General features: G+C 52.5%; 2 protein-coding genes across 2 annotated transcripts in view; one reads left to right on the forward strand and one right to left on the reverse strand.

Annotated features, from left to right (window-relative positions):
* Nucleotides 1-686: 686 nt before the first annotated feature.
* Nucleotides 687-24,944, forward strand: ATP1B1 (ATPase Na+/K+ transporting subunit beta 1). The gene is made up of 6 exons (XM_047839725.1): nt 687-1,292; nt 5,793-5,921; nt 18,047-18,202; nt 19,918-20,102; nt 22,488-22,568; nt 23,498-24,944. The coding sequence occupies exons 1-6, from the start codon at nt 1,196-1,198 to the stop codon at nt 23,759-23,761; spliced, it is 912 nt and encodes a 303-aa protein (XP_047695681.1). The 5' UTR covers nt 687-1,195; the 3' UTR covers nt 23,762-24,944.
* NME7 (NME/NM23 family member 7) overlaps nt 24,909-25,139 on the reverse strand; it is a 261,547-nt gene continuing 261,316 nt past the window's right edge. The window contains exon 12 of the mRNA XM_047839723.1: nt 24,909-25,041. Coding sequence (XP_047695679.1) covers nt 25,009-25,041 — 33 coding nt within the window. The 3' untranslated portion in view covers nt 24,909-25,008. The remainder of the gene's footprint in view (nt 25,042-25,139) is intronic.

Below are 25,139 nucleotides of genomic sequence, written 5' to 3' on the forward strand. Positions count from 1 at the left end.
CACCCCGCGGATGCGGACTGCCGCCCCGGGTGGGTCTGGCAAGTGTCCTGCTTGAGGCGGCTCAGGCCGCCCACAAGAAGCGCAGCAGGCAGTCAGGAGCCAGGGCTCGCGGGTTGGGCTGGCGCTGCAAGGAGAGGGACCGGCCGGAACTGCAACCGCAGTGGGAAGGAGCGCGCAGGGGGCGCCAGGTGCCGGAGCGGAGAGGCGGGGAGGAGCCAGGCAGAGTCCCCGACTCTCGGGCGTCCCCAAGTGACCTTCCCCCACTCCTCCAGGGCCTACGAGGGGTGGACCAGCAGCGGAGGGAGACCGGGAGCGTGCGACAGCGAGCAGGCGGGCGGGAGGGACTCGATCAGGACAGCTTGGACCGGGGTCCCCGGGCGTCTGCGGGCCGCCGGGCGACGCAGGTGCCCCGCGCCTCACTACGGCAGAGGAGGGCGTGCGTCCAACCGCGAGCGAGGAGGGGGCTGCGCAAGGCCGCCTGCGCGCGCGTCTTTTTCCCTCCGCCCCTCGCGCCCCAGGGCCCCAGCCCTCCCCGTTCGCGGCCGCGGCTCCTTTGTGCCGTCCCCGCGCCCGCCCCTTCGGGCCCTAGGCTCCGCCTCCTCCGCGCCCGCGATTGGCCAGCCGGGCCGCTAGTGGGCGGGGCCCCGGGCCGCCCCGGCGCGGTATATAGTAAAGGTAGGGCTCGCGCCCTGAGCCAATTTCTCGGCTCGTGGCGGGCGCGCGGAGGCCGCGCCGCGGTCCGTTTGTCCGTCCTTCCCTCTGACTGTCTCCTGCCCCCACTGCCTGTCTCTGCAGAGGTCACCGGAGGCGGGGGGCCGAGCACGCGCGCGGCCCCAGTGGCAGCGGGAGCGGCAGCTGCGGCTTCGCTGAGCCCCCGAACCCCCAAGGGCAAGAGGAGCGCGTGGCGGACCAAAGAGAGCCCGCGAGCGGCCGTGCGCCCACCAATAGGTGCGGGGCTCGGAGCCGCCCAGCCTGCGCGGCCCCTCCCTCCGCCCCCGCCGCCGCCTCCCCCTCCTCCCGCTCCTGCCTCTGCCCCTCCGGCGCGCGTCTGGCACTCGGAGAGCCGCAGCGGCAGCGGCGGGTGCAGCTTGCGGAGAGCCGGGCCGGGGCCGCCGACCAGCAGCCGGGGAGGACGCCGGGGCGCGCGCCGCACTCACCCACCCTCAGCCCCCGCGGCAGCCGCTGACCCGCCACCATGGCCCGCGGAAAAGCCAAGGAGGAGGGCAGCTGGAAGAAATTCATCTGGAACTCGGAGAAGAAGGAGTTTCTGGGCAGGACCGGCGGCAGCTGGTGTAAGTACGGCGTCCGCGGCTCTCCCCGCCACGGTGCCTTCCCCGGCCCGGGCGGCGCATCCCTGCGCAGGCTCTGCGGACCTTTCTCAGGTCTCGCGCCGCCCAGGGTGGAGCGGGGTCGGCGGCGGGCGCCGCTCCGGGCGCGCGGGCCTGGGCTTGTCATCCGGTGCGGAATGCGGGGCCCCCCAGGATGGGCGCGGGGGTGGGGGCGGGAGCGCGCGGGGCAGAAGGTTCTACGGATTGCCCCGGTCTTTTCTTGGTAATTTGCAATCTGTCCGAGCTTCGCGCGAGCCCTTCCCTCCTGGGAATGGTCAGGCCCTGGGAGACTAGGTTTGGCTGTCCCCGTAGTCAATGTCCCAAGTCCTAAAAATTGAGATTTGAGGCGGCGAGAGAACCTCACGATGGTAACCGGATCGGATGCAGGCGAGCTTGTGTGTTATAGCAGTTTTCTAGTCTAAATATGTACCTCAAAAGGCGCGGCGGGGGTGGGGCGGGGGGCGCAGAACCCATCCACATTGCAGTATTTCTTGGCTGTGCCCAGACTTTACCCCAGTGACCTCCCCTGGAGTCATTACAGCCCAGAAGTGGCCCAGGAAGCCCCGAAACAAGTCTGGATGTTTTCAATGTCTGCACACACAGATGCGGAATCAGTAGGTTGGGTTGATCACCGTGAAAGGTTAGTGTAAGAAATAAACGGCATAGAGAGAGGCAAATTCAGCCCACCTTACAAGATTTGGGGCAGCCTGTTGCTTGACTGGATGGACTTTTTTTTCTTTTTTTTTTTTTTTTTTGCCCCTCGTTGAAAATTAGATACCTTGTTTTCCGCCTCCCTCCACCGGAAGGGTGACATTTTTTTTTTAAAGGTCATTTTGAAGGGCAGAGTTGTAGGCAAATGCAGAAGAGTCGTGACTGCAGAAGGGAGAGAAGAAGGGAACTCCCCCCCCCCCTCCTGCATCACTGCCCCCTCCTTCTGGAGGATCATCATCACCACCACCACCACCACCACAGCTGCAGCCACTGAGGGTGCGCTGGCTAGGGGCTGATGCGGTGTTCCTGATTGGGAGGATCTGTGGCCATCACAGGAGAATGAGTCAGGGAAACCGTGCTTGGCTGACATTTTGAATTGGAAGAAGCTAGATGTATGATTTTTGCAAAGAAGAAAAAAAAAAAACGCAGCCTGTCGTGGGTCTCTCTTGGCTGAAAAGCAAAGGGTTAATAATGCATCACACTTCAAGGTTAGTCAAGGTGAAACCGCATTCCAAGGTATTACAAGGAAGCAGCATAGGTATTCTGAGTCATGGTAGACGTAGGTCTTTAAAGTGAGGGCCTTTAGCTTGTGTTTTTTATTTTATTTTATCTTGGAGGAGGCTGTGTTCTTCAGTGGGATTATTGCCATGGTTTCTCTGGCATAAAGATAGCTCACTGTTTTCTCAACATGGAAGGGAAAACCTGAAGAACTCGGGGTGTGTGGGGGGTGACCAGCTCCCTGCCAGGGCGATCTAGCCGTTCCTCACTTGAGCGAGGCCTCGGGGGTGCACTGCGGAATGGGGCCCCCTTCTCCCCGACGCACTGGTGGCTCCAGCCCTGGCAGGTGGACCCCAGCCTTGTCGTGGGTCAGGGGCTGCCTGGGACTCCGGGCATATTGTGAAATTTGTTTGCCCCTCTTGTAAAATAGATTTCTTTCCTCATTCCAGTTCCAGAATAATATTTGCTTTAGAAGGTAAGGCAGGATGGGCAGACTTGTTCTTTAAGCTGACATTTAATGGGGCAGCACCTCCCATGTGTGAGAGAAAATGGGTGCACACGCGTGTGTGTATTAATTTTGGCGTCTCGACCCCACGTCCAGCAAGGTGCCAAGACACTGATTTATGAATGCAGGCGCCGGGATTCCTGTCTCTGCCCGTCTCATCTTAGCTTCTGTTTTCCAAGGTACAGGTGCCGGGCTAAAAATTCAGTTTGGGTTTTGCACTCGCTTGTCTCTTCTTTGGCAACGTAAGACACGACAGACCCTCTCGTAGCAGCGACAGTGGCGGCAGTCGCTGTCCCCTGTGGACAAAATGCTACCTTTCCAGCACTGGGCCCAACATGGGTGCCCTTGGGACGAGGGCAGGGCGCCCTTGGCTCGGCTTTGCTTATAGGTAGATTTTCACCAAGATGGACGCAGGAGCCTTGCCTGTCACCTGCTGGAGAAATGGCAGCATGCAAATCACCTGCGGTTTCCACCTTTTCATTAAGTTAATGCAGGCATTGGTAGGTTTTTATTGTGTTTACCGCTGGGCCCAGATGCCAGTCTCCTTTTGCCCGTGACCCTTTGAAGGGTACTCATTCTTTTTCTAACTGGGAAATCTCTGCGTGACTTGTATTTTTTTTTTTTTGAAGACACATTGCTTAAGAGGGGAAAATGCCTGTAAAACTTACCTTCTGTGTCACCCTGGCCAGTTGGTACAATCTGTCTAGCTTTTCTTTTTGAGCAGCCCCTGGTCACCTGTGTGCTGGTGAGCCCCCCGCATGGGCCCCCCAGACGTTCACGTTCCTCTAACCAGGTGACCTTGGTTCACAGCCGTAACTGGGGCTGTGACGTCTTGGAGCAAAAGAGAAAAATCCCTCGCTTCTCTCAGGGTATGCTGTGGAAAAGAAGGGAAAGGCTGGATCTTCGTCAGCTTCGTCAGCGTGCCTGCAAAAGGGCTAATTTTCCCGGGGCTCTGTTTGTATTTTCAGCTGCAGCCACAATTGAGGTACCTTCTTAAGGAAGTCATTAGAGTTAGGTGTGCGGAGTCCGAGGAATGAACATTAAAAATGGCTCCAGTTGTTGGGAGAGCTAAGTGGAGTTAAGCTAAGAGCACCGAGGCGAGGTGGGGGGGGCCACAGAAAAAGCGGCTGCAACAGCTCCTTGCTGACCCTGTGATACCAGCTCTCGCACCTCTTAGGAGCGCGTTCGCTGGAAAATTTTCCAGATCTCTTGACGTCACAGCCTTACCATTTGCCTACTGCTGCTTGGATACAGAATGCAGCACTTAACCCTTGTCCTGCCGGGAGGCAGTGATTGAGCCGGGCAGCTGTGGCTCCGGATCATATAGTCTTTCCGCTTTTCTTACCTTGTGCTTGTGGCCTGGCCTTTTTCCCTTTTTTCCTTCTTTTTTCCTTCTTTTTTTTTTTTTCCTGATAGAGGAGAAAAAGGGTAATGATTAAACACCTTGGTCTTAGGTGCGTTTGGCTTGGATTGTTTTACTAACGCTCCAGCATGATTTTCCCGAACCATGTACTTGCTGGTTGGAAGGCTGGGCTTTGAAATGCAGGTCAAGGGCAACGTGGCTACCTCCTGTGACAGTGTGCCCACTCTTTCCCTCCGTCCCTCCGCCCCTCCGCCTCTTCTTTTCTACGAGGCTTTTGTTCTGTTTTGTTCTGGACTTTTGCCCGAGGACCCCAGCATTCACCGCCTGAGATCTGGAGGTTTTGAGAAGTAACCCGAGGCTCCTTCGCACAGTCCTGTTTCGGACTCGGTAACCTTCCGGTTCGCCTGCTCCCATTCCTGCGTTCAAGGCGAGTCGTTGGCCGGCTCGGGGCTGCCGGGCGATGCCTAGTACAGCCTGTTACTATGTGGCTAATCGGGGAGATAATCCTCGTAAACCAGTAACTGATAGCCTCGTTCCCGTCTGTGGGCTTCGTGCTGTTTTGCTTCTTGTGTTTTTGCTTTTGCAGCCAGCTCAGCCCGTGTCCTGCTGTCCTGCTAGCTGTGGGAAAAAGAAAATGCAGCTCGTCGAGCCAGTCAGTATTCCGGGTCCAGGCAGAATATGGAATAAAAATACGCTTGCCGTTTTTACTACAGGGTTTTTCCTTTTTTTCCCCCTCCTCCTTGTTTGGCGCCCCTGAAGGAAAACACAGTGTGTTTAGTCCGTCATACACATCAAGAGGTGGGGAGACAGAAAAGCGCAGAAGAGCTTCATGCGGTTTCTCGGCATTCGTTGCCCCTTCCCAGCAGAAAAACTTGCAGGCGTTCGAATGTTTGGAGAAGCCGCAGAGCCTGGATTGTAGTTGCAAAATGCCAAGGGATAAGCGAGGAAAGAAAACCTACGTCTCTAAGGGAGTATAGTGTCATATTTGAGATGCATTGCGTAAGCACACAGACATGGCCCTAGATTTTATTGGTGATCTTCATGAACAGTTTTTTATTGAGGCAGAAAGATTATTTCCTGTAAATAATCTTAGTTCTAGCAGAACATTCCTCTTACCCTTACCTACCCCCAACACACACACACACACACACACACACACACACACACACACACTGTAACGGAGGGCTGCCTGTCTCTGTTTTTACCCCACCATGGTTGCGGGGGGGGGTAGTATGGTCCACTCTCTGGATCAGTGTCAGAAAAGGAAACTCCAAAGACAGGCTGGAGGGGAAGGCAGGAAGGAAGTCCCTTCATCTCCGAGGTTAGCCTTTCGTTCTGCGGGTGTGACTGTCTCACAGCCTTCTGTTTCTGTCTGTCCTCCTTGCAGTTAAGATCCTTCTGTTCTACGTGATCTTTTATGGCTGCCTGGCTGGCATCTTCATCGGAACCATCCAAGTGATGCTGCTTACCATCAGCGAGTTCCAGCCCACATACCAGGACCGGGTGGCCCCCCCAGGTAACGCGAATACGTTCAGCTCTTCCACGGGAAAGACGGGTGCCACATTTTCACGCAAGAAAACATTTTTCTGAAAATTGTCTGTTAAGGCGCTGGTAGACCGAGCCTGGTTTGATAGGAAAACGCAGAACTGCTCAGTGTTGTGGCCAGGCCTCCTGCCCGCATTGCAGACACAGCTCCGGGGCTCCCCCGCGTCTTCCCAGCTCTGCAGTGAGGGGTGAAGAGCCTCCCCCCGCCCCCCCCCCCCCGCCCGCCCCCAAGCCTGCACCCTCCCCAGCTGCGGGACTCCCGATGAGGCCGCGACCTCCCCCACTGCCCAGCAGGTCAGTTAGTGGGGTCACTACAGGGCCCTTCAGGCTCAGGCGCATTTTTCACTTTCTTGAGGGGACTGCGACTCCGATCAATCCTTTAAAAAAAAAATCACTTCAGTTCCTGTTTAGCAAGACGAAGTTAGTTTGTTTTTTTTTTTTTAATTTTTTTTTTTTTTTCCAACGTTTATTTTTGGGACAGAGAGAGACAGAGCATGAACGGGGGAGGGGCAGAGAGAGAGGGAGACACAGAATCAGAAACAGGCTCCAGGCTCTGAGCCATCAGCCCAGAGCCTGTCGCGGGGCTCGAACTCACGGACCGCGAGATCGTGACCTGGCTGAAGTCGGACGCTTAACCGACTGCGCCACCCAGGCGCCCCAAGACGAAGTTAGTTTTAGGGATGATGCGAAGCTCGGAAGTGGCCAGTTACCCAGAGGGACAGGAGCCATGGCTTCAGGAGTCCATTCTCCCACCTGCTGTTGACTTAGCTTGACCTTGAACGACAACACACCCTCCTCTCACTTCTCCGTGTTTGTACCTGCTTGTTCAGTAGGAGTCTTACTGCTTGGCTGTCTAGACCCACTTTGCAGTTTCACTGTCTCCTTTAGCTGTGACCTGGGAGCTGTGCACAGCCGTCACCACGCCCTGGGGAGACCTACTGCCCATATGCCTGATGCTGGCAGGAAGACCAGACAGGAGGGCGACCACAGACCCGACCGTGCTCACTGGCTCTTCTCAAATTCATTGTCGGGAGGACCCAGAGACAGGAAATGTTGCGCAGTTTCCGGGTTCTTGCGTTATAAGTGACCTTGAGGCTGCCACTGGGGGGGGGGGGGGGTGGCGATGACGTGTCCCCTCTCCATTTTCCCTGGCAAGTGTTTAGTAACAGCTGCATTAGGTGACAGTCTGGAGGCCGTCTTCATGGCCCTGAGCAGCCGTGGTCAAGTGTGGGAAGTTTGTTGCAAACTTCTTGTGCCCATCTCCTTCTTGGGGTGTGAAGGACTCCAAGGAAGATCTCCAGAACACGGAGGTGGCCAGCACCAAGTCAAATAGTCGTCCGCTATTAGAAAACCGTAGACATGGCCAGATAAATCTAGATCTAGGGGATTTTGGAAGCGGGGGGAAAAAAACCAATCGTGTAAGTAATATAAAACAACTTTAACCTGCTTGAAAATCCACAATTTCCAGCAACTGTTTCCCAAAATCGGTAGGTGAGTGGAAAGGCTGAAGCAGAAGCGCTGGTGTGTGCAGAGAAATGTAGGATCTTTACAGGTTGTATGCCGGCTTTTGGGACAGGAAGGCATGGCATGTCCCCTCCTGGTGGGATTTTTATGGTAGCATTAGCAAGCGTCATATAAATTTGTGCAGACCCTTATTTTTCTTTTATTTTTGTAAGCCCTTGGAAAGTGGTTCTTTGATTACGATGCTACTGTATAATTGTTCTCCAACTGAAAGCTGCAGGTTGACTCCAAAGCCAAGCATTTAATTTCCTAGCCTTAAAAAAAAACGCTCCTTGTCTGTATAAACCGTGGGGAGTCAGCCTCCTAATAAAAGTAAACCTTTTCTTCACGTTCTGTGCAGAAAGGGTGATTTCACTTTCAAAAAGAAAAGGCTAAAAGTGCCAGACCTTTTAAGCGGGGACCTGCCAGTGACCTTGCCTCGCAGATCTGGTGAGGTGCTCGGTCCTTGCTCTCTTTCCCCACCTCCCTCCCCCTCCTCCAGCCCCTTCCTAAAAGGCACGTTCTTCGTCCCTATATTTAGTGTCCTCAGCAGTCGGGCTGACCTGACAGGCCGTCGCTTCTCCAGAGCACTGCTGGTGTCTCATTGTGGAAACATGCGTTCCCGTTCTTTGGCCCGAGTCATAGGAAAAGTGCTTCCTCGGCTCCCCTTCTTCCCTGACCTGCTGCCTGGGCCCTTTATCTTCGTAATTTCTTTTTTTCCTCATCCACCACCTTGCCAGGAGTGTCTAGGCCCAGCCGCTTTTACCCTCACCTTCCCGAGGGACATGACGCTCGTTCGAAAATGATAGCGGCCTTGGAGCAGGGAGGCCAGGTGGGCAGAGCCCTTGGTGGTGAGAAGTGCATCCCGGGACCGTCGTGCGTGCTCCGAGGGGACCCCAACGGGACCCTCCCCCTGGCATCTGTCGGAGCGGAGCTCAAGAATTTGTTTCTGACAGGCTGTTCCTTCGGTCTGCAGACCGAACACGCTGCGGAAGAATGCCCCGGCGATCTTTCGGCTTCAGTGTTGGTAGCTCCAAGCTTCCGTTATCGTGAAAGTTGTAGATTTCACGAACCCCGCATGCTTAAGTCAAACGAAGCTAGTGAGTGGGAAAGACTTGGTACATCACTTAAAGGTTTACGGACTTATCGATGCTATTATTAGCTGTGTCGGAGGCAGGAGCACAGAGCCGGCCTGACTCACTCTTGAGCGTGAGCACGCCTCGCTACCTTGTAACTAGATCTCGTCTAAGTAACACGTGCGGTCCTGGCCCGATGAAAGGGTGATGAAAGGGTGGTGATCGTGCGGGACATTTGGGTTTGACTATAATGTTGGCTAAGCTGATAGGCCGAACATGAAAGTCTCAGAGGGGGGACCAAGGTACAGAATGGAGGTGAAATTTAAGGAGAAAAAAGGATAGCGTGCTGTTTCTGGGCCTGAGCGATGGTGGCCCTTCGTGCCTGGGACCCTCCTTACAGAGTCGTCGTGTTGCTCTGGGATAATGGAACGGGTCGCCCCCACAGCCTGGAGGACACACAGGGAGAGCCTCAGCTGCCATACGAGGTTGAAATACACCGAATTGTTCTGTGAGTCAGCAATGGTCGATTATTGGCCATTTGACATCGCTTGACCTAAATATGAGAGCAGCCTCAAGTTCATAAGCCACGGTACAGGTTTCCACTGTCAAGCTGACCTGAGAAGGAAAAGCAGGAACTTTGAAGGTGGACACAGTCCCCACCATTCCGTGCCCTACTTCAGCTCACTGAGCCTCAGTTGTCTCATCTGTAAAATGGGACTCCTACTCTGTGAGGATTTAATAAGTGTGTGTAAAGTGAATGGGACCTTCTCGTGGCCAGCCTCGTGGCATGAAACAAAGGGTAGTTATTAGCAGCCACTTCTGTTCTTGCACTGGAGGCGGCGGTTTCCTTTCAGGTACTGAGTTCCGTATTTCTAGACTGAGCTCTGGGTGACCCCTCAGGGATGCTTTGTCCACACTGGTTTCACGAAGTGAACAGCATCTTGGCTCTCCACGAAAAGCGTTTGGGAGAAATTGGATTAGGAAACCTGCTGAAAGGTTTTTTTGAGTAAATCGAAGTGACCTTGTATTTGTTCTGTACTCCAGCCGCTCCCTTCAAAATACCCACGCTGGCCGGGTCGGCCCTGCCATGCTTTTCTCCCTGGGAGACCCTCTCGGGAAGTCCCCACCGGTGGCTGGTGGCATCCCCTCACTGTGTTCCCTGCCAGACCTGGAGAGGACGGGGCCCGCACCTGCCCACGCTCCCAACCCCGGTCCCCCATGTGGTCCCCCACGTGACCCCCACGCCCCTTGCTGCCTGCCGGGGGGCGCTATCCTGGAAGAGTCCCCTCCTCCACCCGCCCGCCCCGCCCCTCCCCCAGCTCCGCTCCCGGAGTCACAGGGGAATGAAGTGCAGGTCACGGTCTGGGGAGATTCCCAGCCGCCCTGCTTCCTGGTAAGCAGGTGTGTGTTCCTGTTCTTCCTCTCCAGCTCGTGGGGACGGCTTTTCTTTTTGTTTTGAAGTGGAGATAGGGGATGCCGAAAGAACTATTAACAGGTGCCACGGTACCCAGAATGGGTGGGAGAGAGCGGGGGGGGGGGGGGGGGGTGTGTGCAGCCCAGGCCACACTGGCACCCCCTGCAGTTGTGATTTCGTTTGGACCGTGAGAGGGAACAGGGCGCTGTAGTGCAGATCGCAGCATAATGAAGCAGAATTCTTTTTTTTTTTTTTTAATTTTTTTTTTTTTAACATTTATTTATTTTTGAGACAGAGAGAGACAGAGCATGAACGGGGGGAGGGCCAGAGAGAGAGGGAGACACAGAATCTGAAGCAGGCTCCAGGCTCTGAGCTGTCAGCACAGAGCCTGATGCAGGGCTCGAACTCACGGACCGTGAGATCATGACCTGAGCGAAGTCGGACGCTCAACCGACTGAGCCACCCAGGCGCCCCATGAAGCAGAATTCTTGAGGAATCATGACATCAAGTCTGCTTATTTTTCTCAAACTCCAAATTTCAAGGGGGAGAATTGGAAACACGTGGCTTCCTTATACTTTGGGTGAATTGCTGTTTCAAAGTGCCAATAGAGTGGCTTTAAAGTCTGTGTGTCTGTCTGTCTGTTGCTGTTTCCATCAGATCCTCTTGAGTTGTAATCTGGGAGCCGACACGATAAATGTACGGGGCTCCCCCGGCCTGGCCGCCTCTCACGTTCTCCCTCCTTCTCTCCTCCCTCCCTCAGAGGGATCCTGCCAACTTGCCCCCAGAGTTTGGGGCTCTTGATGAGCTGGCATTGGTGGCAGTTGAGATTTCCAGAAGCTACTGACCGGACCCCTAGTTTGGGCACAGTTTGGGTTTAGGGCCGCAAACTCCAGACTCTCGTTCTTCAGAGTGTCCCTGCCTCACTGTTTGGCCTCAGCAGCCCGCCTGCCTGTGCCCTTCTTCGTTTCTAAAGACCAAGATACAACTAATAAGTGAGCTCTTGGGTACACAGGACGCCTGACGATTAACTTAAAAATGTTCTTGGAGCCACAGAAAGATGAGCCTCACTCTGGGTGCTCATTTTAGACAAGTGAGCAGAGCGGAGACCTCTGACAAACAGGACCAGGCAACAAATTCCGTGGGGGGATAACGGGGGAAAAGTGCTGAATCCGTGCAATTTCATTTAGAGCTTTTGTGCCGGGCGCACTCTGTTGCGGAAGGGGCACCAGCCTCACGGTGCCTGCGGTGAGATCGGATGGGCTGGGCTGCTCAGGGCGTTTATTCTAGTAATCTCGCGACCCCAGGGCCCATCCCACACAGGCCGCGAGAGAAGTTGGGGAGACGAAGGCGAGCGTAGGGATGTCTATCATCTACGGGCTTCCGATCGGCAAAGCGTGTCCTTTCCCACGTGCATGCATGAATGGACATCATCAGATACGTTGGATCTCTTACTTCAGGTCATTGGCCACTTGGCGAACGTTACGTTTCGTATCTAGACGAGTCAAATCTGCTACATACGCTTGTTCTTCAGCTCGGTCTTCAACAGAAAAGCTTAATGGAAAATAGTAGGGTTTGGCTATTTGTTTACGTTTTGTCTGTGTATATTTTCCCATTATAAAAGGTGGTATCTTTTATTAGGAACAAGCACAACTATGAGCTATAAAATATCAAAGACAGGTCCCTATGAAATTAGTCGTGCTTCCAAGGTCCCCTGAACTAAATAATGCTCTCTCTGTTCACCTGAAAGTGAACATAGGACCGTAGGTAAGAGTCTGATGATAAAGGGTGATTCCAGAAGTGCAGGAGGGCCTTCCACCAAAGCGTGTGGCATTTAGCTTAGGCGGGAGGAGAGCTTTCCTCACGCCAGGCGTTGCTGGACATCCAGGCGGGCTCTGGAGAAAATCCAACAATTCTTCTTTAAAAGACTTTTCAAAGGGAGCAAATTCTCTGGCCTCTGGGAGGGTGTTGATGTGACTGTGGCTGACCCCAGGTCGTAGTCAAAAGCTGAGCCTACGTAGAAGGCGAGGCCAAGGCTGCTAGTTTCCAGAAAGCACAGAGGCACCTTTTTTCCTGTGCCCTCCCTGAATTTTGTTAGGTAAATCGATACTTACCTTGCAGACATTAAAAAAAAAATAAAAAAATCAAATGTTGAAGGGGGAAGATGGTGTGTGTGCATGTGTGCGTATGGATACATGTCCAGATTCTGTACAACATCGTACCCCCAGTTTTTTAAAATTCCAAATCACTCATCAGCTTGGAATGTGCAGGAGATAAATGGTATGCACAAACCGTGTGCACGGCTACATTTGTGTTTCTTTGCCTTGTGTGCCCTCATTAGTCACCATGGGTGCCCTCCTGGAGGTTTCTGTGGAAAATGATGCCTATTTAGAGTTCTCGGTCTGGTGACCGTGGGGTGTATTAAATGACTGGTCCAGGCAGCTGTGCTTCCGGATTCACTGGAATAACGGTTCACAAGGCTACAATGGCCATATTCTAGTTTAAATGCTTCAAACTCACAAGTTAGATTGAGGAATTCATAAACTTGCTACATTATAAACCTACTTGGAAACAAAAATAATTCTTACTGGAAAGCCTTTCTCTTCTCGTTTCTTTTACTTGCTAGTCCCCCCCCCCCCCCACCTCCTGCTATGAACACCTACTAAAGCCAAAAACTGAATGTTCTCCCGATTTGTTGCTCAAGAGATGGGGAACCAACGAAAGGCAAGTGTAGCTCCGGAAAGCAACTGCAAAGCCAAAGAGTAGTTGTTGTTTTAACTCCCAACTCTTATGTAAAGTTAACGTGCTCATTAAAAAACCAAATATGAAAATTTCACGTAGGCAAGTTATTCTTTTCAGTCTTTCTAGGTGGCTTTGTCACATAATAAGCAAAATGTAATTTAAGGCAAACGGCCCCATCAGGGCAAAGCCGTATAAAACTCAGCATGGTCAATGTCAATTCAAGTTCAGAACACTGGCGAGGCAAAAGGTTGTATCTGTTTCCTGGAATATCATTTGAGACCACAAGCCAGTGATTGGGTGTTCTGCTATCTTTGGCCTCTGGGAGTTACCACTGGAAACAAAGCTCATCCTTGTCTAAAGTTCTGACAACCTGAAGGAGTGGCCAGCGTGGAGTAAAGTATCCAGTCTAGTGTGAACACAACTAATGAGAATACCGTTTGGCAAGGTGGGATTCACGTGGCCCTTGGAGGGTGTCCGCGAAATCTTTGGACTCCAAATAACGAAGTTGCCAAATTCGATCGCATTTCTTTCTTTTTTTTCCCATGAGTCTGATAATGTAAAGTGAATGATTTAAAGGGTTTCGATACCAGGTCAAGGGTCTTTTCATTTGTCTCTTGTATGGATCTAATCGCTGTAGAGAAATTACTTTTGAATAGCAGAATTTTCCTAATGGTTTGGAGAAGATCCCATCAGAGACCTCTCCTAATTAAGATCACCCAGAACAGACTAGGCGAGGGGATTGATGTCCGAGAGATTCCAGGAAAAGAACTTCTCAGGCCAGAAAGCTCTGGATGAAGAAAAGGGGAGGCAGAGCTGGTGGGGGATGGAGTGAGACCTTGCCCAGCCTCGGAGGTGGGGCGGGGGGTGTGAGAGCAGACACTTGATCGTGCCCCCACTTGACTGTATGTGCTCCATAGACGAGGGGTTAGAGAGAGGAACTCATCGCCTGATCCAAATCACGGATGCTTCTTTTCTGGAAGCGACCTTTAGATCAGAAGTTGGGTATCTTAAAACTTATGGTAGTTACACCTTCGAGATCCTTCGGAAACTCCAAAGGGAGACTTTAGCCTACAAAAGACAGGAAGGCATGGCTGAGCTGCCTGGGGTCGGTCTGTCACTGCTGGCCTCCCTCTCCCCCAAGGCTGTGGTATCCCTTCACGTGGAAAGGACAGGGCGCAGTGACTTTGGCTCAAGGTCTGATCCAGCTGGGCACGTCACAGGATTGTAAGACCCTGTGCTTAACTATTTTACCTCTTGGTTTCTCGGCCTCACAGTCGCCGATTTTTCACGCGTTTTCGAGCGGTGTCTCTCACACGGTAACTAACGCACAGGCTCCGTGGGGCTTAGATGTGAGCCACACTTACCGAAGGGTTCGAGCTCTTGGGAGGAAGTTGGTAGGATTCCGTTACGTGATATTCACGATTTCTCCTTGGCCCTGTCTAGAGACACACGAGGCCAGGTGCATACAGCTTTGCTGGGCCCGCGACGCCCCTGGGTGTGCAGTAATAATGTCTGCCGTTTCCGCAAATTCGACGCTTAACCACAGAGGTGCTTGCTGATGGGAATCACTGGTGTTTGTCTCTGGCTGAGCGTGAACTTCGCCTTGGCCATCGGTCCCAGGCTCCTGAAAGATGCACTTACTAGCTGTGCCCATTTGCTCGTAAGATCCCGGAGCACTGAGTCAGGATGGCTGATGCTTTGGGGTCTCACGCGCATCACCCGGCCTCTTCGAATAGCGGAGACCTTGGACTTGGCAGCACGAGGGCGTGAGAAGCACTCTGCGTAAAGCTGCCGTCTGTCCCCGCGGTCCTTCTGCCTCTGGGAGATCCGAGGAGCACGTCACCCAGTCCCAGAGATGGCACCTAGCCCTGTGACTGGCCCCGGGAAGGGGGACCGCAGAAGGGGACGGGACAGCCGGCGCTGGACGCCCCTCGTGATTAAGTCTTGCCGTGTACTGTCAGTGTGCCCTTCGAGGTTCACCTTCCTCCTTTAAAGCCCCCGAGTGAGACTCTCGAGATCTCTGCCAGGCTCGCTGACCTGTCAGCCGCTCTGCCGAGGGACCGCGGCCGGCACCGTTGTCCCTTATTGCTCAGCCGGCGGCCCCTTCCCCACCACCACCTTCCCGAAGGTTAGGGGAGAGCCTGCCTTCTTTCTGATAACTGATCTCCTCTTCGCCCTTCTCTCTGCCCCGTCTCCTGCCTTCTCCCCAAGCCTGGAAACGCTGTGTACCCTGCACGTGCAGGTGTTGGTTTCTGCTCGCACTCCCGCCCCCGTCACACGCTGCCCCTGACGTGGATGTCAGCAGACCTGTGGGACGCGGGACAGAGGGGAAGGCGTGTGCCTCTGTCTTCTGGCTGCCGGGCTCTCCCGGGGCCTCAAGGGGTCGGTGCCCAGCAGGCCTCATTCTCTGCCGACTGCGGGGTTATTCCAGGAAAACACCCTGTCCTCCGGGGTTCTGGTGAACCTCTGGCCTTGGGCCTAACCCTGCACTTCTACGAGTCCAGGCTAGTCCCCTCCATCGAAAGGTCCGGTTTCTAAGTCCAACCAGGAATGCTCCCCCTCCCCGGCCTTGCGCATTTTAGTGGGGCGTCCGTCCTACTGACCATACTCTCTCGGGCATGAGATCCCAGCGGAAGCTTCCACTCACATTTTATTTTATTTTATTTTATTTTATTTTATTTTATTTTATTTTATTTTATTTTATTTTAATTTTTGCAGGTATGTGCCATTTAAAAACCATTTTTTTAATGTTTATTTATTTTTGAGACAGAGCATGAGCAGGGAGAGGGGCAGAGAGAGAGGGAGACACAGAATCCGAAGCAGGCTCCAGGCTCCGAGCTGTCAGCACAGAGCCTGACTCGGGGCTCGAACTCACGAGCCGTGAGATCGTGACCTGAGCCGAAGTCGGATGCCCAACCGGCTGAGCCACCCGGGTGCCCCTTCTGCCACTTTTTATCATATTGTCTCTTTGTGCTACAGATGGGGTCACAGCTTAATGTAGGAAAAGGTGGATTTAAATCGCGCTAGTCATGCAAACATTTTTCTGGGGTTTGCAAGAACCTAAAAAAATATATTTTTAATTGGAGCATTCGCTGTTTACTTTTAACTGATGGCTGTTGGGTGAGCAAATCCCGATACTTTTCCTTGGACTCTTCATCGCTGTTGTCAGCTCTCCACCCCCCTGGATTCTTCAGGTCCCGCGTTGTCCTCTCTGAGCTGATTGCTCGTGTCACTTATCAAGTCATTGGTCTCGGGCAGCCCCACACGTTTCCCGTCTTCATCTGTAGTTTTCCCATTCTTCTAGGGAAGTGCAGGCATGGAAGAACTTGCCCCGAGGTGCGCCTCCCCCGGTATTTAAGCATTTCTGAAGCTCAGAGCCACCCTTAGTCACTAGAAACAATAGCAGCCGTCGAGCCCAGCCCCTGCCTGTCCTCCCGCCTGGCAGATGGCGCTGCTAAATAGTTCCTGTTCTCTCATCTTCGTCGTGCCTGTGTCACGATCACCACTCTCCGGTTCTAACTCCCCAGAGCCACGGTTCTCAAACCAAGAGGCTTAAGGATCCTTCAGGCTCGTTAGCGCAGAGGTTGTGACTTGGCAGGTCTGGTGTGGAGCCTGTGGGGCTGCAGGTTTGGCCAGCCCCCGGGGTGACGTGAGGTGGCACGTTGGGGGTGTTGTGCCCAACACAAAGAGGGTGGGTCTGGGGTCTGGAGCCAGGATTAGAATAGGATTGTCAGGTTTAGCAAACAAAATACGGGACACCCAATTAAATTTGGTCATCAGGTAAACCACGAGTCGATTTTTATAGAAGTGTGTCCTAAATATTACATGGGACATAACTTTTTTTTTTAACGTTCATTTTGAGAGAGGGAGAGCTCACGCGCATGTATGTGCACACATGTGAGTGGGGGAGGGGCTGGGAGAGGGAGAGTCCCAAGCAGCCTCCTCACTGACAAAAAGGGGCTCAGTCCCACGAACTGGAGATGATGAACTGAGCTGACATTAAGAGCCCGTCCCTTAGCTGACCGAGCCACCCTGGTGCCCCATGGGACATACTTCTATAAAAGTCAGTTGATGGTTTATCTGAAATTCAAATTTAACCAGGCATCTTGCATTTTATCTGGTGATGCGATTGTGCTAGAAAGCAGTGGATTGAAGGGCGCTCAGGTGGCTCAGTCAGTTGAGTGTCTGACTTTGGATTCCGACTCAGGTCATGATCGTGGCTTCGACCCTTGCATCGGGCTCCTTGCTGACAGTGCAGAGCCTGCTTCAGATTCTCTCTTCTTCTCTCTCTCAAAATAAACTTAAAAAAAAAAAGAAAGGCAGTGGATTGAGTCACCACCCATCGCCCCTGTCTATAGTGCTGTGTAGTATTATTCAAATACCTATCTAGGAAGTCTTGTGATGGCAGAGGCTTTTGAAAATTAAAGACTAAAAGGTTGGTTAAGGGGCACCTGGGTGGCTCAGTCGGTTAAGCGTCCGACTTCGGTTCAGGTCATGATCTCACGGTCTGTGAGTTCGAGCCCCACATCGGGCTCTGTGCTGACAGCTCAGAGCCTGGAGCCTGCTTCGGATTCTGTGTCTCCTCTCTCTGCCCCTCCCGTTCGCGCGCGCTCTCTCTCTCTCTCAAAAATATTTAAAAAATTTTTTTAAATAAATGGTTAAAAGAGTGAAAATCCAGGGAAGGTAATTACACTTCGAATTTTTACCACTGGCCCTTGACTTGCTCAGAATACCCACTTGCTTTTGGAAGGGAAAGCAAGGATGGCAACTGCACGTAAATGCCAAGTTCGTCCAGTTTGGGTTAAAAGATGCACAGAAATACTCCGTTGAGTAGTCTGGAGTCTTGTAGAGTTTGGGGTGGTCATCTGTTCCTTACAAGAAGGAGTCAAAGACCTCTGTGCTCAAAGGCTTGCTCGCGGTCAGGGAAACGAGCTTCCTGCTCGACGTGCGAGCTGGGTATGCGTCTTGTTGACCACGAGCATGTGGGACTGTTGGCCACATAAGGATTCTGGAGTGCTGCATACACACATCGAAATCCTGGTTCCACCTCCTCTCTGTGACCTTGGGCCAGGCGCTTAGCCTTTCCGTGCAGTAAGTGTTTTCATTCATAAAATGGAGATAATGCCTATGAGGGAGTGTTGCCGAGGAAGCAAAATGATCTAGGATAGCAAGACGCCGTCACTGGTACTCAGGTACTTAATCTAAGCGCCACAGAAGTGATTTTACAAGAGAGGCAAGAATTTAACCTGTTCTTTTTAGCAGGTGCGATGAGTGAAGGATGGTTCGCACGTTGTGAACCTGCTTTGGGATTATCTTGGCTGACTGCCTTCTTACTAACAGTTTTCTGTGTTTTTCTACCTGGTCTAGGATTAACACAGATTCCTCAGATCCAAAAGACTGAAATTTCCTTTCGCCCGAACGACCCCAAGAGCTATGAGGCATATGTGCTCAACATAGTTAGGTTCCTGGAGAAGTACAAAGATTCAGCCCAGAAGGATGAAATGATTTTTGAAGATTGTGGCAGTAAGTAGCCTCATCTTGGACGTTTGTGGTTGGTTCATTCTTACTTCCCATTTCTATTTGTTATCTAACAATCGCAAGATCGACTCTTGAAGTAATTCAGTGATGGAACCCTGGCCATATTGAGAGGACACTGTTTTCTTTTTTTTTCTTTCTTTGTTTTTTTTTTTGTTTTGTTTTAAAGTGAGAAGATTTTATGGTTTAGGCTTGGATGCAATGGAGAAACAATGTAGCTTCAAGTATTACGATTATCAGCATTTGAAAAGCATCTTATTTTGAAAACACTCCAGGCACCCCTCCGACTCACAGACCACAATTACAGTTACGGTTCTCTTACACCCATTGATTTCGAGAGGCACGATTGTTTATATTTCAGATTTCTGCCTCGGCCCCCAGGGCCTTCTCTTGCGATGGCTCTTTGACATAATTGGCCGTAACTACACTGATACGGATAGAGGATGATGTCTGGCCAGGGTAGAGGCCTTCCTAGACCCTGCTGGGGGTGGCTGGTGCAGTACGTCTCCGGTAGCCGAGCATTTGGATGAGGAAATGACCGATGAATGGCGAAGGGTGGCTCTTGGTTTCATTAAGCCACTGGCCGGAATACACTGCCTGGCGTGTGCATTATCCAGCCGTGTTTTCGTACCCACTTAGACGGGATGTCCGTCTGAGTTACGAGGTGGTGCCTGTCCTTCCTGTCCGGCCAACACCAGCTCCTTAGGGGGCGAACTGTCACGTTAAGCCATCCGGAAGAGAGTAATTTAAAAGAAATATTTTCACTACCTTTTTCCTTAGGACTGAAAGGGGGTTTTCGTCTCACTTTGCGGTAACTCATAAAGGCCTGTATGTTCAAAGGCCTGTATGAAAGATCATTAGGGTGAATCACTTCACTGGAGGCGGACTGAGTTGAGGCACTTGACCGTTTGAAGGGAAAAGAGTTAACTTGTGACCTTAGAAATACATACAAATTTTGGCATTTGCATCGGTTTCCCGTAGGATGCTTTTGTACTAACTCTGAATCCTCTATTTCGTGCGCTCTCTCTCTGGCTTTGTTACGGGCTGTGAATAAAAAATACTACATTACAATTTCTCAGCTGAACAAACGCCAGGAAGAAGTCCCAGCTTGAACAAGCAAACATTGAAAAAAAAAAAAAATGTGTCTTTAAACCTTGAACAGTGGCGAAAAGGAAGAAAAGAATTCTTTCCTTACCGTTTAACCTGCTAATTAGGGGCACGGACAGCGGCTTAGCCGTGGCCGGGCAGCTGTGACCAGAAGCCTCCCAGTTCTGAAAATTACTGATGCTCCTTTTCATTTGTGCTCTAATTGTAATGTCCCTGTTCATGAGCTCAGTGATGTTGACCTGTGTCAGTGAGGCTGACAGGTGATCGGGTTTCCTTTCAGGCTCCTCACTAGCTGAGTCACCCGTTATTTAAAGGAAGAGACACATGGCCACGGACCACACATCACATCAAAGCCCCGTGAAGCCATGACGCGGGGGCATTTACCAGCAATTACTTTGGGTAAAAGACGTTTCCCGCGTCCGTGAGACCAGAGGTGGTCTGCTGGGAATCCGCGCCTTCATTCAGGCCGAGCACTAAATGCAGACCGGCCCGGTCTTGATGGGTCGTGGTGACCAGGAGGGACCCTCTCCGCTTCCTTTCTCGGGGGCGCCGAGGGAGTCGTTCGTATGTTGTAAGCACGGTGTTTGCGTTTTCAGATGTGCCCAGCGAAATCAAGGAACGGGGAGAATTCAACAACGAACGGGGAGAGCGGAAAGTGTGCAGGTTCAAGCTCGAGTGGTTGGGAAATTGCTCCGGAATAAACGATGAGACTTACGGCTACAAAGAGGGCAAACCGTGTGTCCTCATAAAGCTCAACCGAGTTCTGGGCTTCAAACCTAAGGCAAGTAATGTTTGAAGTCATAGAACTTGAGCCGTTTTCATTTGGGCAGAGCATCTAATAGGCGTGAGGAGAGCATAGAAAGAAGGGCTAGTCTCCTCAGTGGTGACTTTTCTTTTCTTTTCTTTTCTTTTCTTTTCTTTTCTTTTCTTTTTCTCTTTCTCTCTTTTTCTCTCTCTCTCTTTCTTTCTTTCCCTTCCTTCCTTCCTTCCTTCCATCCTTTTTATTTCTTTTTTTGCGGGGGGTGGGTACTGAATGAGATTTCCCTGCAAAACCAGAAGCTGGACACCATTCAGGCTGAACTCTGATAACCGTGGTGTTGGCCTTGGATACTGTTGCAGCTTCGAGTGGATAAACGGGACTTGAGGCCACTGAAAAATGGCACCTTGCCATCGTTCGCCGTTAGGTGGGGCGATAGTTGACTCTTTAAAAGAAGGGAAAGTGTATTGGTGTTATCTCTGCTCTTCTAAAACTGGTTCTTTCACTCTGTCCTTCAGGTCAGGGGAAATAGAGCTGCGCTCTTCCCTTCGGTGAGGCTGCTTCCCGTAGCTCTCCCGCATCCTCCCTCGGGATGGCACTGCCCTTCCATGCAGGGTTCTCAATTGTTAATATTTAAGAAAAATTTGGTTTTAAGTTTACTTATTTTTGAGACAGAACGCGAGCGGGCGGAGGGGCAGAGAGCGAGGGAGAGAGAGCCAAGCAGGCTCCACGCTGGCAGCCTGGAGCCTGATGTGGGGCTCAAACTCCCAAACCGTGAGATCGTGACCTGAGCCGAGACCAGGAGTCGGGTGCTTAACCGACTGAGCCCCCCCAGGCGCCCCGAGTTTTTAATTCTGATAGGAATTGACTGCGGGGTGCTGAGTGACATGAGCAAACCTGACTTCATTTCCGGACCCTGGCTCTCTCGTTCGTTCGCTTTCTGTTCTATGCCATTACTTTGTGGCCACGATGCTTGCTGCTCCCGAGTCGTATTTATAAAAAGAAAACCGAGGCCGAGATGAGAAGTTCTAACTGAACCGAGTGGGGCGCCTCAAACTCCTTTACCGCTTCCGGAGGGTGTGTGGGATGGACGGTTGCCCGGCTGGCCGACGCGACGGCCTTGCCGCCACGGAAGCTGGCGCACCTCGCTCCCGACGGAACTTCAGTCTTCTTTGTACTGGAGTTAGGATGCGATGGAGGAGAGATGGTGAGAAGCGTCCCGTCACACTTCCGGCTGGGGTGCGTCCGCCAGGGAGCTCTTCGCCTAGCCCAACCGGCTGTTCCGCCACGAACGGGATTGGTGCGGTGGCCCGAGGGGAAGACGCCTCTTTCTGTCCTGTCCTGTTTGTCTCTGGTCTCCACCCGCTGCCACCCTCTAATTCATCACCCCTTTTTGTCCTTAGGAATTCTTCTTGGCAGAGGGTGCGGTACCCCAGGGTGTCCTCGAGGTGCCTGTTGCCTCGCCCTCAGACGGATACGTTCTGGCAACTTCTTTATCAACGAGCGTTTTCTCTTCCTGTCTTTAACGGTCGTGGGGGTGCTGGCCGAAAGGTCCGAGGGAGTCCGATCTAGATGGTCGGTTTCTTGTGTTCTACAACAAAGAGCAGCAAAAACAGTAGTTCTCTAGTGATTCGCAGAATTGCCCCTTTTGTCTTCGGTCAGGCTGTGTTTGTGTTACGTCTCCTGTCGAGACTCCCGTCCTGACCTGGTGGAGCAAGCGGGCGGCTGTCTTCGGGGAACGATGCTCATCACGCCTCTCCTGAGGTGGCTTGGGGCCGGGGCTGTAGGAGGGAGCGCTCTAGACGGTTCCTCACGGCAGGGATGTTCAGAGTGTACTCTGGGCCCCTTCAGGGGGTTCGCGCCTTCACAAGACCCTTCACGCGGGGCCCAGCTGCCTTTACCCGTTTTCATACAGGACTTGACAGAAAGAGTTGGAAATGCTCCTTAAATGGCAGCGCGTCTCCCGGAGAGTCAAGGGGAAAAACAAAAACCGAAAAAAAAAACCAAAAAAAACACCTGCTTGAGGGAACCGGGTGGCGTGATTTATTCACGGGGTAGGAGGAAAGCCCAAGTTTCATCAAAACAAATGTCAACCAACCTTTCCGTCCAATTATTACGACCTTCTTAATGAGGAATATTAGTGCCGGGTTGGCCTTTATTTTCCAGCGTCCTTGAGGAACGCTCGTCATCCTGGGTTACGCTGGGAGTTCCGCGTGGCGCCGGGCCGCGTCGCAGCCTCGCTGTGGCGTCGCGGAACGCGGGCAGGGACTTGTGTTTTGCGCTTTGTTACCGGAGTTGACTCTTCGTGCCCCGTGGGTGCCCGTTTGTGCTCCAGGCCCCCTTGGGTTTTTCAGAAGTCGTGGGAAGCGATTCACAGACTCGTTGACCGGCGTGGGTTTGTATTTTTAGCCTCCCAAGAATGAGTCGTCGGAGGCGTACCCAGTGATGAAGTATAATCCCTACGTCCTGCCCGTCCAGTGCACCGGCAAGGTAAGGGGGCGCCTAGTTACCGGAGCGGGGGTGGGAGGGGAGACCGGGTGGGACCGTCGTCCGTTAGAGGTGCAACTTGGACGGGGGAAGCGAGGCCTGTCGCTTCCGGGCATGGGCCTCGATCGAGCCATAGCGGCGCGGGGTAGAATGTCTGAGAGAAAGCGGTAACAAGACTTCGACCGTACGTGGGTTTCTCCACGAGAACAAGAAACCGAATTACCGGGGTCGAATCAGCCGGCATCTTGGTCTACGGGACCGAGAGGTGAACCAGCCCACACGGGGCCTCTCTGGCCCCCGTGGCGTGTGGCACGTTCGAGGCCGGCTTTTTGTTTCGTTTCGTTTCGGACGGTTTCCCATTAAAAAAATGTGTTTTGGGCTTTTCTGGAAAAAACAACGAAAGCTGTAACAGCGCGTGCTCCCTTTAGACCTGAAAATAGGCTCCTGCCGGATGGATCGCTTACAGAGAGGGCAGACTGAGGAAGGGGGGTGTCTGGGAACAGCCCCATTTTATGGCCACACCGAGAAAGCAGATGGACGCCAAGAGAGTGGGAGGCGGTTACCGAGCCCCTCGGGGAGGAGACCCCTGAAGCGCCATCCACTGGGCGACCACCGGTGGCTTTCTGACTCTCGGTGGCAGGTCCCTTTCTCGGGGTGCGGGTTCTGGAGACCTGCTCGGTTGGCCTGTGCCGCGGTTCCCTCCCTCGCGCCGCGAGAATAGGCTCCTTTTGCGACCGCTCCGGCGGCTGCCGGGGAGCAGGCCGTGCGCGCGGCCTCCGCTCGCGGCCGCTCGCGGCCGCGTCCTCGGTGGCTGAGGTTCCCCCGCCTCCCGGGGAGGCTGGAGCAGGCGCTTCGGGACGGCGAGCGGCCCCGGGGCGGGATCCCGCGTCGCGGCCGCGGCCCGTTACGACCTGTGCCCCTCTGGTTTGCAGCGAGACGAAGACAAGGACAGAGTCGGGAACGTGGAGTACTTCGGCCTGGGCGGCTACGCCGGCTTCCCCCTGCAGTACTACCCCTACTACGGCAAGCTGCTGCAGCCCAAGTACCTGCAGCCGCTGCTGGCCGTGCAGTTCACCAACCTGACCATGGACGCTGAGATCCGCATCGAGTGCAAGGCGTTCGGTGAGAACATCGGGTACAGCGAGAAGGACCGTTTCCAGGGACGCTTTGACGTAAAGATTGAAGTTAAGAGCTGATCGCGAGCACAGATCCTTCCCACTAGCCATTTAAAACAGTTAAAGATACAAAAGCAAACACCTACTAGTCTTGAATAAACTGTCATACGTATGGGACCTACACTTAATCTCTCTGCTTTACACTAGCTTTCTGCATTTAATAGGTTAGAATGTAAATTTAAAGTGTAGCAATAGCAACAAAATATTTATTCTACTGTAAATGACAAAAGGAGAATAAAAATTGAGCCTTGGGACGTGCCCATTTTTACTGTAAATTATGATTCCATTACTGACCCGTAGTAAGCAGTGTTTCTGGCCCCTAAGTATTGCCGCCTCGTGTGTTTGATTTCGTGTACGGTACCATAGGTGCACCTGGTCGTTTTTCAAGCCATGTTTTCTCGTATCTGTTTTCTACTTTCTGTGAGCGAGGTTTGCCGTCCACGGTGTAAATACTCAACGGGAATAAAACTGGCATGGTACTTTTTTTTTCTTTGTTCTTTGGGGTTTGGCTCTTTCGGAGGCAACGGCCCATCGGTGAGCATTTTTAACACACTCCATACATAGTCTCTCTCCCTGTGGTGTCGGGTCTTTTTCTTTCTTTGTGTTCTGTTTCTGTTTTCCCGGGGCTGGGGGTGGGGGGGGGGGGGGCTGTCGTGGGGGAACTGCCCTTGAAATTTTAAGTGACGCTACAGAAAACACGAAACGGTGATGGGTTGTGTCGTGCTTTGTCCCGAATGCCGTCTTGCCGTTCTCCCCTTGTCCTCCAGTGTGTTCTGAAGCCGCGTATGAGACCTGGATCGCCTGTCGCTTTGGCAAAGTGACAGGACTCGTTCATTCGCTTTGGACATTTTCTCTTACTTTCCTTTTTTCCTTTCTCTGGAGGCATCACACGCTGGTGCTGTGTCTTTATGAATGTTTTAACCATTTTCATGGTGGAAGAATTTTATATTTATGCAGTTGTACAATTTTATTTTTTTCTGCAAGAAAAAGTGTAATGTATGAAATAAACCAAAGTCACTTGTTTGAAAATAAATCTTTATTTTGGACTTTATAAAAAGCAATGCAGTACCCCATAGACCGGTGTTAAATGTTGTCTACAGTGCAAAATCCATGTTCAAACATCTATAATAATCGCCAGGAGTACAGTGTTGATCTTGTATTCAGTCAGGTTAAAACAATGGACAATAAAAGAATGAACACGTTCCTCCTGTGCCTGATTCGGTCTTGTCTGACTGCCCCAGCCTGTGACTTCTTTGCTTCTTCTACTGCTAGTTATCCAGGATCCTGAAGAAGTACTGTACCTGAAAGACAAAGACACGTGAACGCGTTCGTTAGTTCGCACGGGAATTCTGCCCCCGCGTGGCCGGCCGGAGGCCAGAGCGGACGAGAGCACGCCCCT

This window comes from Prionailurus viverrinus, chromosome F1 (assembly GCF_022837055.1).
Source record: "Prionailurus viverrinus isolate Anna chromosome F1, UM_Priviv_1.0, whole genome shotgun sequence".
Taxonomy (NCBI): domain Eukaryota; kingdom Metazoa; phylum Chordata; class Mammalia; order Carnivora; family Felidae; genus Prionailurus; species Prionailurus viverrinus.